This window comes from Mobula birostris, chromosome 13 (genome assembly GCF_030028105.1).
Source record: "Mobula birostris isolate sMobBir1 chromosome 13, sMobBir1.hap1, whole genome shotgun sequence".
NCBI classification, from domain to species: domain Eukaryota; kingdom Metazoa; phylum Chordata; class Chondrichthyes; order Myliobatiformes; family Myliobatidae; genus Mobula; species Mobula birostris.
The window spans coordinates 52,497,370-52,511,803 of record NC_092382.1 but is presented as its reverse complement, the minus strand read 5'-3'; the positions used below and the strand labels follow the sequence as shown (position 1 = coordinate 52,511,803).

General features: G+C 44.8%; 1 protein-coding gene across 1 annotated transcript; it reads right to left on the bottom strand.

The window, feature by feature from the left end:
- Window positions 1–12,026: 12,026 nt before the first annotated feature.
- LOC140207611 (peptidyl-prolyl cis-trans isomerase-like) lies at window positions 12,027–13,747 on the bottom strand. Its single transcript, XM_072276153.1, has one exon. It carries the CDS (start codon window positions 13,395–13,397, stop codon window positions 12,894–12,896), a length of 504 nt encoding a protein of 167 aa, XP_072132254.1. The 5' UTR covers window positions 13,398–13,747; the 3' UTR covers window positions 12,027–12,893.
- Between the last annotated feature and the right edge of the window lie 687 nt (window positions 13,748–14,434).

The following is a 14,434-nucleotide window of genomic DNA, read 5'->3' as shown; positions in this document are numbered from 1 at the left end:
AACAAAATCTTTTACATCAGCAGGTGAGAAAATCACCTTTGTTCTACTTCCAATCACAAACAAGAGAAAATCTGCAGATGCTGGAAATTCAAGCAACGCGCAGAAAATGCTGGATGAATTCAGCATTAGTACTCTTTTCCATAGATGCTGCCTGGCCTGCTGAGTTCCTCCAGCAGTTTTTGACCTATTCTCTGTGCGTACATAATGACATCAAACAATTTTGCCCTGGGCAACAAGTGGCTTTCACACCACAAATGAGCCAGACTCCAACGAGACAGAATACAGCCCTTCCCTTCATATTCATCGGTATTGCCATCAATGAGTTCACCACCGTCAGTCACCTGGGGGAGGGTTCAGGGGAAATATTTATGTACAGTACAGAAACTGGTGTTACCTGAGTGATATTTGGAAATCTGCCTTTTTGAAGCATAATTTAGGAAGCAAATCACGTATGGAAAATGTGCAAAAGCTCTGGTGAGAAAATCCTTCATCACCCATTACAGGCCTGCTACATAGGTTGTGTGAGAGTGCAGATGAATTCGATCAAACCCAGAGGAGATCAAAGTTCTTTTTGACAGTATTTGCTAGCTGTTAAAATGACTACCTCGCTATATAAAATTCAATTTGTCACTGGGTAAAAAATGCACAGTACAAGATTTATGTGCACACTGGTCATTACAAATTAGAGGGGACATTGATGGGAAGGTGGGGAGACCTCCAGTGTCTCTGATGCCCTCACCTACAAGATGTGCATCCAGCTGCAGCTTGTAATCCTGTACTTTAAGGAGTTGGAACTTGAAATGGTACTTGGTAAGTGGGAGGCATTCAGAAGTGAAATTTTGGGGTGTAAAGTTCGTATGAGCCTGCAAAAATAAAAATTGAAAGGTAACTGGTGTAGGGAACCTTGGTTTTCAAGAGATATTGAGGCCCCTTATATTTTGTTCCTCCAAATGGCTCAGTCTGTTGGGTCCTATCAAGACTCATTAATGACTACAATATCATAATTCCATGCCCTGAGCTCATCTGACTTTCTTTTTAAATCATCGTCTGTTGATTTCTAAAAGCTTCCCAATAGTTTTTGTTCTGTTGTTTGCCCTCTCTTTGGATTTTACGTTAACTTTGGCTTCTCATTTCAGCCACGGTTGCATCTTCCTGCCTTTCCAATGCTTCCACTTCTTTGGGATGTATCAATCACTCAGCTCTCAAATTGCTCCCAGAAACTCCAGCCATTGCTGCTCCACTGTCATTCCTACCTTTTCCCTTCCAAACAAGTCTGCCATAGAAACATGGAGAAGTTCAGTACGGAAACAGGGTATTTGGCCCAACTAATCAATGCCGAAAAAACATTTAAGCTGTCTAATGCAACTACCTGCACAAGGACCATTGCCCTCCATACCCCTACCATCCAGGTTCCCGTCCAAATGTATTTTAAATGGTGAAACTGAGCTCATATTTACCACTTGTGCTGGCATCTCATTCCACATTCTTATGACCATTTCAGTACAGAGCTTTTCCAAATATTCCCGTTAAATTTTCACCTTCCCCACTTACCCATGACCTCTGGTTGTCATCCCACCCAACCTCAGTGGAAAAAGCTGCTTGTATTTACCCTATCTATACCCTCATAATTTTGTATACTTCTAACAAATCCTTAAAGCAATGTATAATTTCCTTGTTTATCTTTAGAGCCATTTTTAGGTGTATAAGATGATGAGGGGCATTGATCGTGTGGGTAGCCAGAGGTTTTTTCCCCAGGGCTGAAATTGCTAAAACGAGGGGACATAGTTTTAAGGTGCTTGGAAATAGATACCAAGGGGATGTCAGGGGTAAGTTTTTTTTTTTACACAGCGAGTCTTGGGTGCATGGAATGCACTGCCGGCTATTTGTGTGAGAGTGTTTCAGTTACTGTGGGGCCAGGCACCCATGCAGCTCAGTGGAAACAGGGAATAATACCAATGGAGAGAATCAAACTGAGTCAGTTCACAGACTGGAGATGACAGAAATGCTCCATTCTTATAGAGACAGGAAGAGCATCAGAGAATTTGTTGGTCATTCCAGTACCAGGTATGATATTGTGGCCATCACAGAGATGTGGCTAAAGGATGCATGTCTCTGGGAGCTGAACGTCCAAGGATACACGGTGTATCAGAAGGATAGGAAGGTAGGCAGAGGGGGAGGCGTGCCTTTATTGGTAAGAAATGATATTAAATCATTAGGAAGAGGTGGTATATGATTGGAAGGTGCGGAATCTTTATGGGTTGAGCTAAGAAATCGCAGGGGTAAAAGGACCCTGATGGCAGTTATTTATAGGCCTCCAAACAGCTACAGTGATGTGGACCAGAAATTACAACAGGAAATAGAAAAGGCTTGTCAGAAGGGCGGTGTTATGATAATTGTTGGGGATTTTAACATGCGAGTGGATAGGGAAAATCAGGTCGGCACTGGATCTCAAGAGAGAGAATTTGTAGAATGTCTGCGAGATGGCTTTTTAGAACAGCTTGTTGTTGAGCCCACTAGGGGATCGGATGTACTGGATTGGGTATTGTGTAATGAACCGGAGGTGATTGGAGAGATTGAGGTGAAGGAGCCCTTAGGAGGCAGTTATCATAACATGATTGAGTTCACTGTGAAATTTGAAAAAGAAGCCGAAATCTGATATGTCGGTATTTCAGTGGAGTAAAGGAAATTACAGTGACATGAGAGAGGAACTGGCTAAAGTTGACTGGAAAGGGACACTGGCGGGAAAGATGGCAGAGCAGCAGTGGCTGAAGTTTATGCAAGAAATGAGGAAGGTGCAAGACAGGTATATTCCAAAAAAGAAATTTTGGAATGGAAAGAAGAAGCAACAATGTTTGACAAGAGAAGTCAAAGCCAAAGTTAAAGCAATGGAGGGGGCATACAAGGAAGTAAAAATTAGTGGGAAGACAGAGGATTGGAAAGTTTTTATAAGCTTACAAAAGGATACTAAGAAGGTCATTAAGAGGGAAAAGATTAACTATGAAAGGAAGCTAACAAATAATATCAAAGACGATACTGAAAGCTTTTTCAAGTATATAAAGAGTAAAAGACAGGTGAGAGTAGATATAGGACCGATAGAAAATGATGCTGGAGAAATTGTAATGGGAGATAAGGAGATGGTGGAAGAACTGAATGAATATTTTGCATCAGTCTTCTCTGAGGAAGACATCAGCAGTGTACCGGACACTCAAGGGTGGCAGGTAAGAGAAGTGTGCGCAGTCACAATTACGACAGAGAAAGTACTCAGGAAGCTGAATATTCTAAAGGTAGGTAAATCTCCCAGACCAGACAGAATGCACCCGCGTGTTCTGAAGGAAATAGCTGTGGAGATTCCGGAGGCATTAGCAATGATCTTTCAAAAGTCGGTAGATGCTGGCATGGTTCCGGAGGACTGGAAGATTGCAAATGTCACTCCGCTATTTAAGAAGGGGGCAAGGAAGCAAAAAAGAAATTATAGACCTGTTAGTTTGACATCAGTGATTGGGAAGTTGTTGGAGTCGATTGTCAAGGATGAGGTTACAGAGTACCTGGAGGCATATGACAAGATAGGCAGAACTCAGCATGGATTCCTTAAAGGAAAATCCTGCCTGACAAACCTATTACAATTTTTTGAGGAAATTACCAGTAGGCTAGACAAGGGAGATGCAGTGGATGTTGTATATTTGGATTTTCAGAAGGCCTTTGACAAGGTGCCACAAATGATAACAAGATAAGAGCCCATGGAATTACGGGAAAGTTACATACGTGGATAGAGCGTTGGCTGATTGGCAGGAAACAGAGAGTGGGAATAAAGGGATCCTATTCTGGTTGACTGCCGGTTACCAGTGGTGTTCCACAGGGGTCCGTGTTGGGGCCGCTTCTTTTTACATTGTACATCAATGATTTGGATTATGGAATAGATGGCTTTGTGGCTAAGTTTGCTGACGATACAAAGATAGGTGGAGGGGCCGGTAGTGCTGAGGAAATGGAGAGTCTGCAGAGAGACTTGGATAGATTGGAAGAATGGGCAAAGAAGTGGCAAATAAAATACAATGTTGGAAAGTGTATGGTTATGCACTTTGGCAGAAGAAATAAACGGGGAGAGAATTCAAAATTCTGAGATACAATGGGACTTGGGAGTCCTCGTACAGGCTACCCTTAAGGTTAACCTCCAGGTTGAGTCGGTGGCGAAGAAGGCGAATGCAATGTTGGCATTCATTTCTAGAGGAATAGAGTATAGAAGCAGGGATGTGATGTTGAGGCTCTATAAGGCGCTGGTGAGACCTCACTTGGAGTACTGTGGGCAGTTTTGGTCTCCTTATTTAAGAAAGGATGTGCTGACGTTGGAGAGGGTACAGAGAAGATTCACTAGAATGATTTCAGGAATGAGAGGGTTAACATATGAGGAACATTTGTCCGTTCTTGGACTGTATTCCTTAGAGTTTAGAAGAATGAGGGGAGACCTCAGAGAAACATTTCGAATGTTGAAAGGCATGGACAGAGTGGATGTGGCAAAGTTGTTTCCCATGATGGGGGAGTCTAGTACCAGAGGGCATGACTTAAGGATTGAAGGGCACCCATTCAGAACAGAAATGCGAAGAAATTTTTTTAGTCAGAGGGTGGTGAATCTGTGGAATTTGTTGCCACGGGCAGCAGTGGAGGCCAAGTCATTGGGTGTATTTAAGGCAGAGATTGATAGGTATCTGAGTAGCCAGGGCATCAACGGTTATGGTGACTGGGACTAAATGGGAGAATGGATCAGCTCATTATATAATGGCGGAGCAGACTCGATGGGCCGAATGGCTGACTTCTGCTCCTTTGTCTTGTGGTCTTATGGTCTTATTCCAGCACTGCACGGTTAGAAGATGATTTCTCTCTCCAACTTGGGTTGAACTTAACTGTAAGTGTGATGCCAGATCCCACCTTGCAACTCATTTGAAATGCTGTCCTGCACTCATTGATGGATTTTGTAAATCTTTTAAAGGTTAAAAATGACAAAGAATTTGTCTACGGGAATCTCAAACACAACACACCAGTTTTGCTGTCTCTGTCCAGATACTGAAAAAGTGGAGCAACGGATTCACTCGATCATTCCTCCTGCTCAGACAGTGGAAATGGATTCACTCGCCCATCTCAACTGAAGGTACGTCAGCAAGTTCACACTGAGCAAGGCCATTCACCTGTTCTGTGTGTGAGAAAGGATTCAGTCAGTCTTCCCACCTGTGGACACACCAGTCAGTTCACACTGCACAGAGGCTGGTCATCTGCTGAATTTGTGGAGAAGGATTTATTCGGTCATCTGACCTAATGGCTCACCAGCGAGTTCACACCAGTGAGCAGCCGTTCACCTGCTCAGACTGTGGGAAGGGATTCACTTGCTCATCCACCTTAATGATACACCAGCGAGTTCACACTGGGGAGCGGCCATTCACCTGCTCGGACTGTGGGAAGGGATTCACTCAGTCATCCCAACTGAAGGTACATCAGTGAATTCACACCGGAGAGAGGCCGTTCACCTGTTCAGACTGCGGGAAGGGATTCACTCGGTCATCCGACCTACTGCTACACAAGTCAGTTCACACTGGAGAGAGGCAATTCACCTGCTCAGACTGTGGGAGTGGATTCACTCAGTCATTCACTCTAATGGCACACCAGCAGGTTCACACTGGGGACAGGCCGTTCACCTGCTCGGACTGTGGGAAGGGATTCACTTGCTCATCTAATCTGAAGGTACATCAGCGAGTTCACACTGGGGGGAGGCCATTCACCTGCTCAGAGTGTGGGAAAGGATTCACTCAGTCATCCAGTCTACAAGCACACTGGTCTGTTCACACTGGGAAGCGGCCATTCACCTGCTCAGACTGTGGGAAGGGATAAACTCATTCATTTCAACTGAAGGTACATCAGCGAGTTCACACTGGGGAGAGGCCATTCACCGGCTCAGACTGTGGGAAGGGATTCACTCAGTCATCCCAACTGAAGGTACATCAGTGAATTCACACCGGAGAGAGGCCGTTCACCTGTTCAGACTGCGGGAAGGGATTCACTCGGTCATCCGACCTACTGCTACACAAGTCAGTTCACACTGGAGAGAGGCCATTCACCGGTTCAGACTGTGGGAAGGGATTCACTCACTCATCATCCCTCATGGCACACCAGCGAGTTCACATAGGGGAGCGGCCGTTCATCTGCTCGGTGTGTGGGAAGGGATTCACTCGGTAATCTCAACTGCAGAGACACCAGCGAGTTCACACTGGATAGAGGCCAATCGCCTGCTCAGACTTTGGGAAGTAAGCCATTAAACATAGAAACATAGAAAATAGGTGCAGGAGTAGGCCATTCGGCCCTTCGAGCCTGCACCGCCATTTATTATGATCATGGCTGATCATCCAACTCAGAACACAGCCCCAGCTTTCCCTCCATACCCCCTGACCCCCGTAGCCACAAGGGCCATATCTAACTCCCTCTTAAATATAGCCAATGAACTGGCCTCAACTGTTTACTGTGGCAGAGAATTCCACAGATTCACCACTCTCTGTGTGAAGAAGTTTTTCCTAATCTCGGTCCTAAAAGGCTTCCCCTCTATCCTCAAACTGTGACCCCTCGTTCTGGACTTTCCCAACATCGGGAACAATCTTCCTGCATCTAGCCTGTCCAATCCCTTTAGGATCTTATACGTTTCAATCAGATCCTCCCTCAATCTTCTAAATTCCAACAAGTGCAAGCCCAGTTCATCCAGTCTTTCTTCATATGAAAGTCCTGCCATCCCAGGAATCAATCTGGTGAACCTTCTGTGTACTCCCTCTATGGCAAGGATGTCTTTCCTCAGATTAGGGGACCAAAACTGCACACAATACTCCAGGTGTGGTCTCACCAAGCCCTTGTACAACTGCAGTAGTACCTCCCTGCTCCTGTACTCAAATCCTCTCGCTATAAATGCCAGCATACCATTCGCCTTTTTCACCGCCTGCTGTACCTGCATGCCCACTTTCAATGACTGGTGTATAATGACACCCAGGTCTCGTTGCACCTCCCCTTTTCCTAATCGGCCACCATTCAGATAATAATCTGTTTTCCTATTTTTGCCACCAAAGTGGATAACTTCACATTTATCCACATTAAATTGCATCTGCCATGAATTTGCCCACTCACCCAACCTATCCAAGTCACCCTGCATCCTCTTAGCATCCTCCTCACAGCTAACACTGCCACCCAGCTTCGTGTCATCCGCAAACTTGGAGATGCTGCATTTAATTCCCTCATCCAAGTCATTAATATATATTGTAAACAACTGGGGTCCCAGCACTGAGCCTTGCGGTACCCCACTAGTCACTGCCTGCCATTCTGAAAAGGTCCCGTTTATTGCCACTCTTTGCTTCCTGTCTGCTAACCAACTCTCCACCCACACCTATACCTTACCCCCAATACCATGTGCTTTAAGTTTGCACACTAATCTCCTGTGTGGGACCTTGTCAAAAGCCCTCTGAAAATCCAAATATACCACATCCACTGGTTCTCCCCTATCCACTCTACTAGTTACATCCTCAAAAAATTCTATGAGATTCGTCAGACATGAGTTTCCTTTCACAAATCCATGCTGACTTTGTCCGATCATTTCACCGCTTTCCAAATGTGCTGTTATCACATCCTTGATAACTGACTCCAGCAGTTTCCCCACCACCGACGTTAGGCTAACTGGTCTATAATTCTCCGGTTTCTCTCTCCCTCCTTTTTTAAAAAGTGGAGTTACATTAGCCACCCTCCAATCCTCAGGAAGTAGTCCAGAATCTAACGAGTTTTGAAAAATTATCACTAATGCATCCACTATTTCTTGGGCTACTTCCTTAAGCACCCTGGGATGCAGACCATCTGGCCCTGGGGATTTATCTGCCTTCAATCCCTTCAATTTACCTAACACCACTTCCCTACTAACATGTATTTCGCTCAGTTCCTCCATCTCACTGGACCCTCTGTCCCCTACTATTTCTGGAAGATTATTTATGTCCTCCTTAGTGAAGACAGAACCAAAGTAATTATTCAATTGGTCTGCCATGTCCTTGCTCCCCATAATCAATTCACCTGTTTCTGTCTGCAGGGGACCTACATTTGTTTTTACCAGTCTTTTCCTTTTTACATATCTATAAAAGCTTTTACAGTCCGTTTTTATGTTGCCTGCCAGTTTTCTCTCATAATCTTTTTTCCTCTTCCTAATTAAGCCCTTTGTCCTCCTCTGCTGAACTCTGAATTTCTCCCAGTCCTCAAGTGAGCCACTTTCTCTGGCTAATTTGTATGTTTCTTCTTTGGAATTGATACTATCCCTAATTTCCCTTGTCAGCCACGGGTGCACTACCTTCCTTGATTTATTCTTTTGCCAAACTGGGATGAACATTTGTTGCAGTTCATCCATGCAACCTTTAAATGCTTGCCATTGCATATCCACCGTCAATCCTTTGTGTCATTTGCCAGTCTATCTTAGCTAATTCACGTCTCATACCTTCAAAGTTACCCCTCTTTAAGTTCAGAACCTTTGTTTCTGAACTAACTATGTCAGTCTCCATCTTAATGAAGAATTCCACCATATTATGGTCACTCTTACCCAAGGGACCTCTCACGACAAGATTGCTAATTAACCCTTCCTCATTGCTCAAAACCCAGTCCAGAATAGCCTGCTCTCTAGTCGGTTCCTCGACATGTTGGTTCAAAAAACCATCCCGCATACATTCCAAGAAATCCTCTTCCTCAGCACCTTTACCAATTTGGTTCACCCAATCTACATGTAGATTGAAGTCACCCATAATAACTGCTGTTCCTTTATTGCACACATTTCTAATGTGTGTCAGAGGTAATTTTTTCACAAAGAGCATGGTAGGTGCATGGAATGCACTGCAGGATGAGAGGGTAGAGGTGCATACAATGCGATCTTTTAAGAGACTCTTAGATATATACATGGAGCTTAGAAAAATAAAGGACATTGCGGTAGGAAAATTCTAGGCAGCTTCTAGAGTAGGTTACGTGGCAGGCAGAGTATAGTGGGACAAAGAGCCTGTAATGTGCTGTAGATTTCTATTTTCTCTGTTCTATTTGTTATACCATGGATGTCTGCTTGGTAAATGTTCTTAAGCCGTGAAGCAAATGTTGTTAAAAGTTTTCCTTTTTGCAGTATTTTTCTATTGTCATTGTTTTTTGGTATTCCAGATAGCTGGGTGTCAAGAGTCCTGATGAAGGGTCTTGGCCAAAACGTTGTTTCTCATCCATAGATGCTGCCTGACTTGCTGAGCTCCTCCAGCACTTTGTGTGTATTGCTCCAGACATCCAGCATCTACAATATCTCGTGTCCCAGATACTGGTATGTTTATCGAAAGGACACGCAGGCAGGGAAAGAGGGTGCTGTGGCTCTGTTGGGAAAAAATAAAATCAAATCATTAGAAAGAGGTGACATACGGTTGGATGATGTTGAGTCATTGTGGGTAGAACTAAGGAACAGCAATGGTGAAAAGACCCTGATGGGAGTTTTCTGAAGATTCTCAAACAGTAGATTCCCACCTCCCCCTCACCTGGACCCACCTCTCACTCCCCAGCTCTTGCCCCATCCCCACCCCTCACCTCTTTTCTCGGACTATTTCCCGTCCACTCTCAGTCCAGAGGGAGGGTCTCGGCCCGAAATGTTGACGGTCCATTTCCCTCCACAGATGCTGCCCGACCCACTGAGTTCCTCCGGCAGTTTGTTCTTTGGTCTGTATAACCCGTGTTAGTGTGGGGAGCGGGATTTTACACCATATTCCCGGTACAATCTCAACAAAACACAAATAATTGTCACTTTGCCCGGACCATTGGCCCCGCTTGCAGGGCAACAGTCTGCCGGTGTTTGCCCCCCAATGTGGTGAATCGCCACCACCGTGGGCTCAGACATTTCCACAGATGAGCCCCTCCTGTCCCCACCGGGACAAACATCCTGTCCGCCCCCTCTCTCACCGTCTTCATCCTCTCCCTCCCCGGGGAACCGGCATCAAACCGACGGGCCGAGCGGTCTCCTCCTACCTCTCAGCGATACATCAGACTCCGGCCGCAGGAGACGCTTCACAAACGCCTCAACTTCCCTCGGAGGGAAATGGAAATAAATCAGAAAGCGGACATTTACTTTCGGCTTTCTTCCGCTTTAACGGGCAGTTCGCTCCTGCAGCAGAAGTCGGGGTAACGCCCTCTCGGCTGGTCCGCCTCCACTATTGGGTGTAACAGTGATTGACATCGCTTCGCACCAATGGGAATAGCGCAGCTCTGCAATCAATTCAATTCCTCTGTTGACTGTTCGGGTGGTGGGCGTGCCTCGCGCTCAGTAGCTCAGCCGTTAAACCGAAAAAGCTCGAGCACAGCAGCGCGTGTGTGACGTAAGGCACCGTGCTCGTGACAGGAGATGCAGATACGGGGAGACCATGGGTGACGTCAGGCGCGTGCAGGAGGGGCTGCTGTGTGACGTAACGTGAGGGGAGAGCTTCAGTTTTAAAACACCTTTTGTTGGGTCCGATCTGGAACAACAAAATTAAATTCGGGTTTCATCGGGAGCGGATCCGGTGTTGTGAGATGTGTCCGGCTGTGCCGTCTTGTTGGTGGAGTGGGCAGCGGGGTGTTTGTCTCCGGGCTCTCCTCAGCTCCGGTTTTCACTTTGCGACCGAGCCCGGGCCGTGGATCAATTCCTTGTGGTTCTGCAGGGGGTTTGGGGCGAAGGGACAGTCTGTCTGTCTGTCTGTCTGTCTGTGTGGGTCGGGGTTATGAGTGGGTCCCGGGACACATTAACTTGTAAACACCGGACCATCTGGTGAATTGGATCAGACAGCTTCGCTCGCCTGTCCTTTCAGGAAACAACACTTCTCTCTTCATATTAATGACTGTCTAAACTTGCTGTGAACAAGATTCTGTGTTACAAGATTGTGAGTTACAGAGTCTAGGACAGCTGTCACCGTCATGGGCTGCGAGTGCAGACAGGGATTGGGGTCACTGAGCTGTGCATCAGAGAAGGACACGGGTTTGTACAGCCTCCTGTGGGGTAGAAATGTCCACACGGTGAATTCGGATCTGCTGGCACATCGGGAGTCTGAAAGGGAAAGGGAATAGGGAAGGGGCTGAGCAGAGAGTTTTAACAGGGGTGGAGGGGTACAGGAGCTGTCTGATAGATCGTTTTTAATTGTTTTTTATAATCTCACAGATGGTGACTGAGGAAGGAGCTCGTTGACGGAGGATATCCGGAGGCGAGCAGCTCAGATACGGAATCAGGAATTGAATTGCATTGACTTTATTTCTTACATCCATGAGGAGTAAAAATCTTTACGTTACGTCTCCATCTAAATGTGCAACGTGTAATCATAGTAATTTATAATAAATAAAACAGACAATGTAATATAGAGGACACTCAGATCAGCGTGAGTTAATCAGTCTGACGGCCTGGTGGAAGAAGCTGTCCCGGAGCCTGTTGGTCATGGCTTTTATGTTGCGGTACCGCTTCCCGGATGGTATCAGGAGAATGACAGTGTTGTGATTTTCTGTGTCACGGGTACAGACAGTCGTCTCAAGTGAGGAGTTTGTGTGGAGATGCAGCTTCTCTGGAGGTGGAGGAAAGAGGACACACCAACAGGTGGAACCAGCTGTGGGAAGACATGGTTTGTCAGGTCTGATGATGAGCTGAATGTACCATAACCTTAGACTGAATCAGAAAACCATTCTGAGGTTATTTGACATGTCAGAAGCAGGAGAGATGTGATCACATGTGCAGAGGGCAGGGGTTGTGTCTCCATGAGACCCTCAGTGAGATGGTTCAAGTTACAATGTGCAGGGCTGAAAGCACAGTGTTTGGGGCCGGATTTAATCACTGATTCTGACACAGTGAGAGGGTTAGTTTTGCTGTAAGGAGGAAACATTAATGGAGAAAGAGACAGGAACTTCATCAATTCTACACGGGTCCCATTTATCAGCACTTGGCTCTTAGCCGACTGTATCTCAGCAGTTTCTTTCTTTTTTTCTTTTCAAATCTTTTTATTATTATTATATTATTCAAAAATAACACGAGTACATCAAATTAAGCAACACAATGTCTAGAGGAAAAAAACATTATTTTAAAGATTGAAAAATGTTGCTGATAATTAAAAAAAAAACTACTAAGCAGAAAATCTGGGATAAAACCCCATTAGGTGTTCAACCCGGAGCCATACGTCATACAAAAAGCCTCTAAAAATAAACATCAAACCGCCAGCAAGAAAAAAAATATATACCAAAAATTTACAATTAGATCATGGAGGAAATCTATCAATTAACTCAAATGATAATAACGAGCAAATGAACCCCATCTTTTCTCAAAATCAAATAAAGGTTCAAAGGTTCGACTTCTAATTTTCTCCAAACTAAGACAGAGCATCACTTGAGAGAACCATTGCGACAAAGTGGGAGCTGATGTATCCTTCCACTTCAACAAAATGACCCTCCTAGCTATCAATGTAACAAATGCAATAACATGATGGTCAGACATAGAGATATCACGGATATTTTGAGGAATTATTCCAAAAAGTACAGTTAATTTGCTAAATTGTAAATTAATTTTAAGTGCTTTAGAAATTGTCGAAAAAACTGACATCCAGTACTGTTCCTGTATAGAACAAGACCAAAATATGTTGTCATCGTCCGGTCCATAAAGACGGTATTCCGGTTCACGGTCCGGTCCATCGACCCCTGATCCAGGTTTTCCTGTCTACACTGGACATCTGGTAGATCATCAAGTTTCGGGCCGACCAAAGAGCGTCTTTCACCGAGCTGATCTGCCAGCAGCACCGGACGTTTTTTTTTGTGTTTTTTTTTTGGAGTTCCAAACAATCACACTTTATTTAAACAGTACAATTCCAAATTCAAATACTTTAGGTCAACTGCCCACACTCAGTGATTTTAACCGTGGCTTTTGGTGTTCCATTCATGGTGCCACATCTCTCCATCTTCTTTACCACATCCAATCCTTCTACCACAGATCCAAACACAACATGTTTCCCATCCAACCAGCTGCTCCTTGTGATGCATATGAAGAACTGTGAACCATTTGTATTTGGTCCAGCATTGGCCATGGACAGGATGCCTGGCCCCGTGTGCTTCAGCTGAAAATTCTCATCTTTAAACTTCTCCCCATAGATGGACTTGCCTCCAGTGCCGTCATGTTTTGTGAAGTCGCCACCCTGGCACATGAAGCCAGGAATGATTCTGTGGAACGTTGAGCCTTTGTAACCGAAACCCTTCTCGCCTGTGCATAATGCACGGAAGTTTTCTGCAGTCTTTGGGACAATATCTGGTCTTAGCTCCATCACTAGGCGACCCTGGGGTTTATCCTGAATAGAGATGTCCATAAAAACCTTGGGGTTTTTGCCGGCCATGGTTCTGCAGTTTCCGAGGTCGGAGAAAAACGCAAGCGGTAAGCTGTACACTGCCTTTGTCACTGTGCGACGATGCAGCCAAAAAGCGGAGAAGCGATACCCACAACTGTCCGGACCCTTTCGGATCCTGCTAGTCTTCCCTCTATTAAGTTAGACCGACTGTCTACAGGACACCGATTTATCCTACTTCTCTCCAACGTTTGAAGTAGGTTTGGTGTAATTTCTCTCAATCTTGGACAGAAGTTGTCTTTTTCTCCCTCGTCGCGAAAGCTCTTTTGGAATATAGCTGATCGTGTAAAATAGCTGATATTTCACCAACCAAATGAGAGAGGCGGACCTGGTTTGTATGAATACTCCTCCTCTCAGCTGATAGTCCTGTCGAACTGTTCCGCCCGCCCTCTCTAGCGTCTGATGTTAGTGCAAGCACTCATTTAAGGAGGTATTTCTTAACTTACAGCAAAAGTCTGGAGGAAGAAACGCCCCACGAGAAGGGTGCACCATCTGTGGAGAATTCCCAAGGAAGTTAGGATGCTATATCTTTGAAATAATATACGTTGTAATGAGGATTAATTAATTGATGGTAGTCAAGAGGACTGGGAAAGTTTAAAACTACAAGGTATGCCACAAAAATTGTAAAGAATGTGGGACACATGAGTAAATTATTAAAAATATTGATGGGGTTTTTACAGAAATACAAGCAAAAAGCCAAAAGTAATGTTGGTTTTTGAGGCTGATTGTAAAATTGGGAATGAGAAGGTACAGATTCTAAATAATGAAAATAATAACAGATTGCAAAGGTCTGTAGGGAGAGAGATTTTTTTTATTTTTATCAGTGAAAAAGTACAGGACAAATTTGTAACTTTACAAATGAGTGGCATCAGAGATAGTGGATGCATTGGTTGTAATCTGAGGAGACCGGATGTATGTTCTCAAATTTGTTGAAAATATAAAGATAAGTGGCTTATCAGGTGATGCAGAGTACACAAGAGCCTGCAACGTGATGAGCACAGGTTAAGTGGATGAGCAGGAGAGTGGCC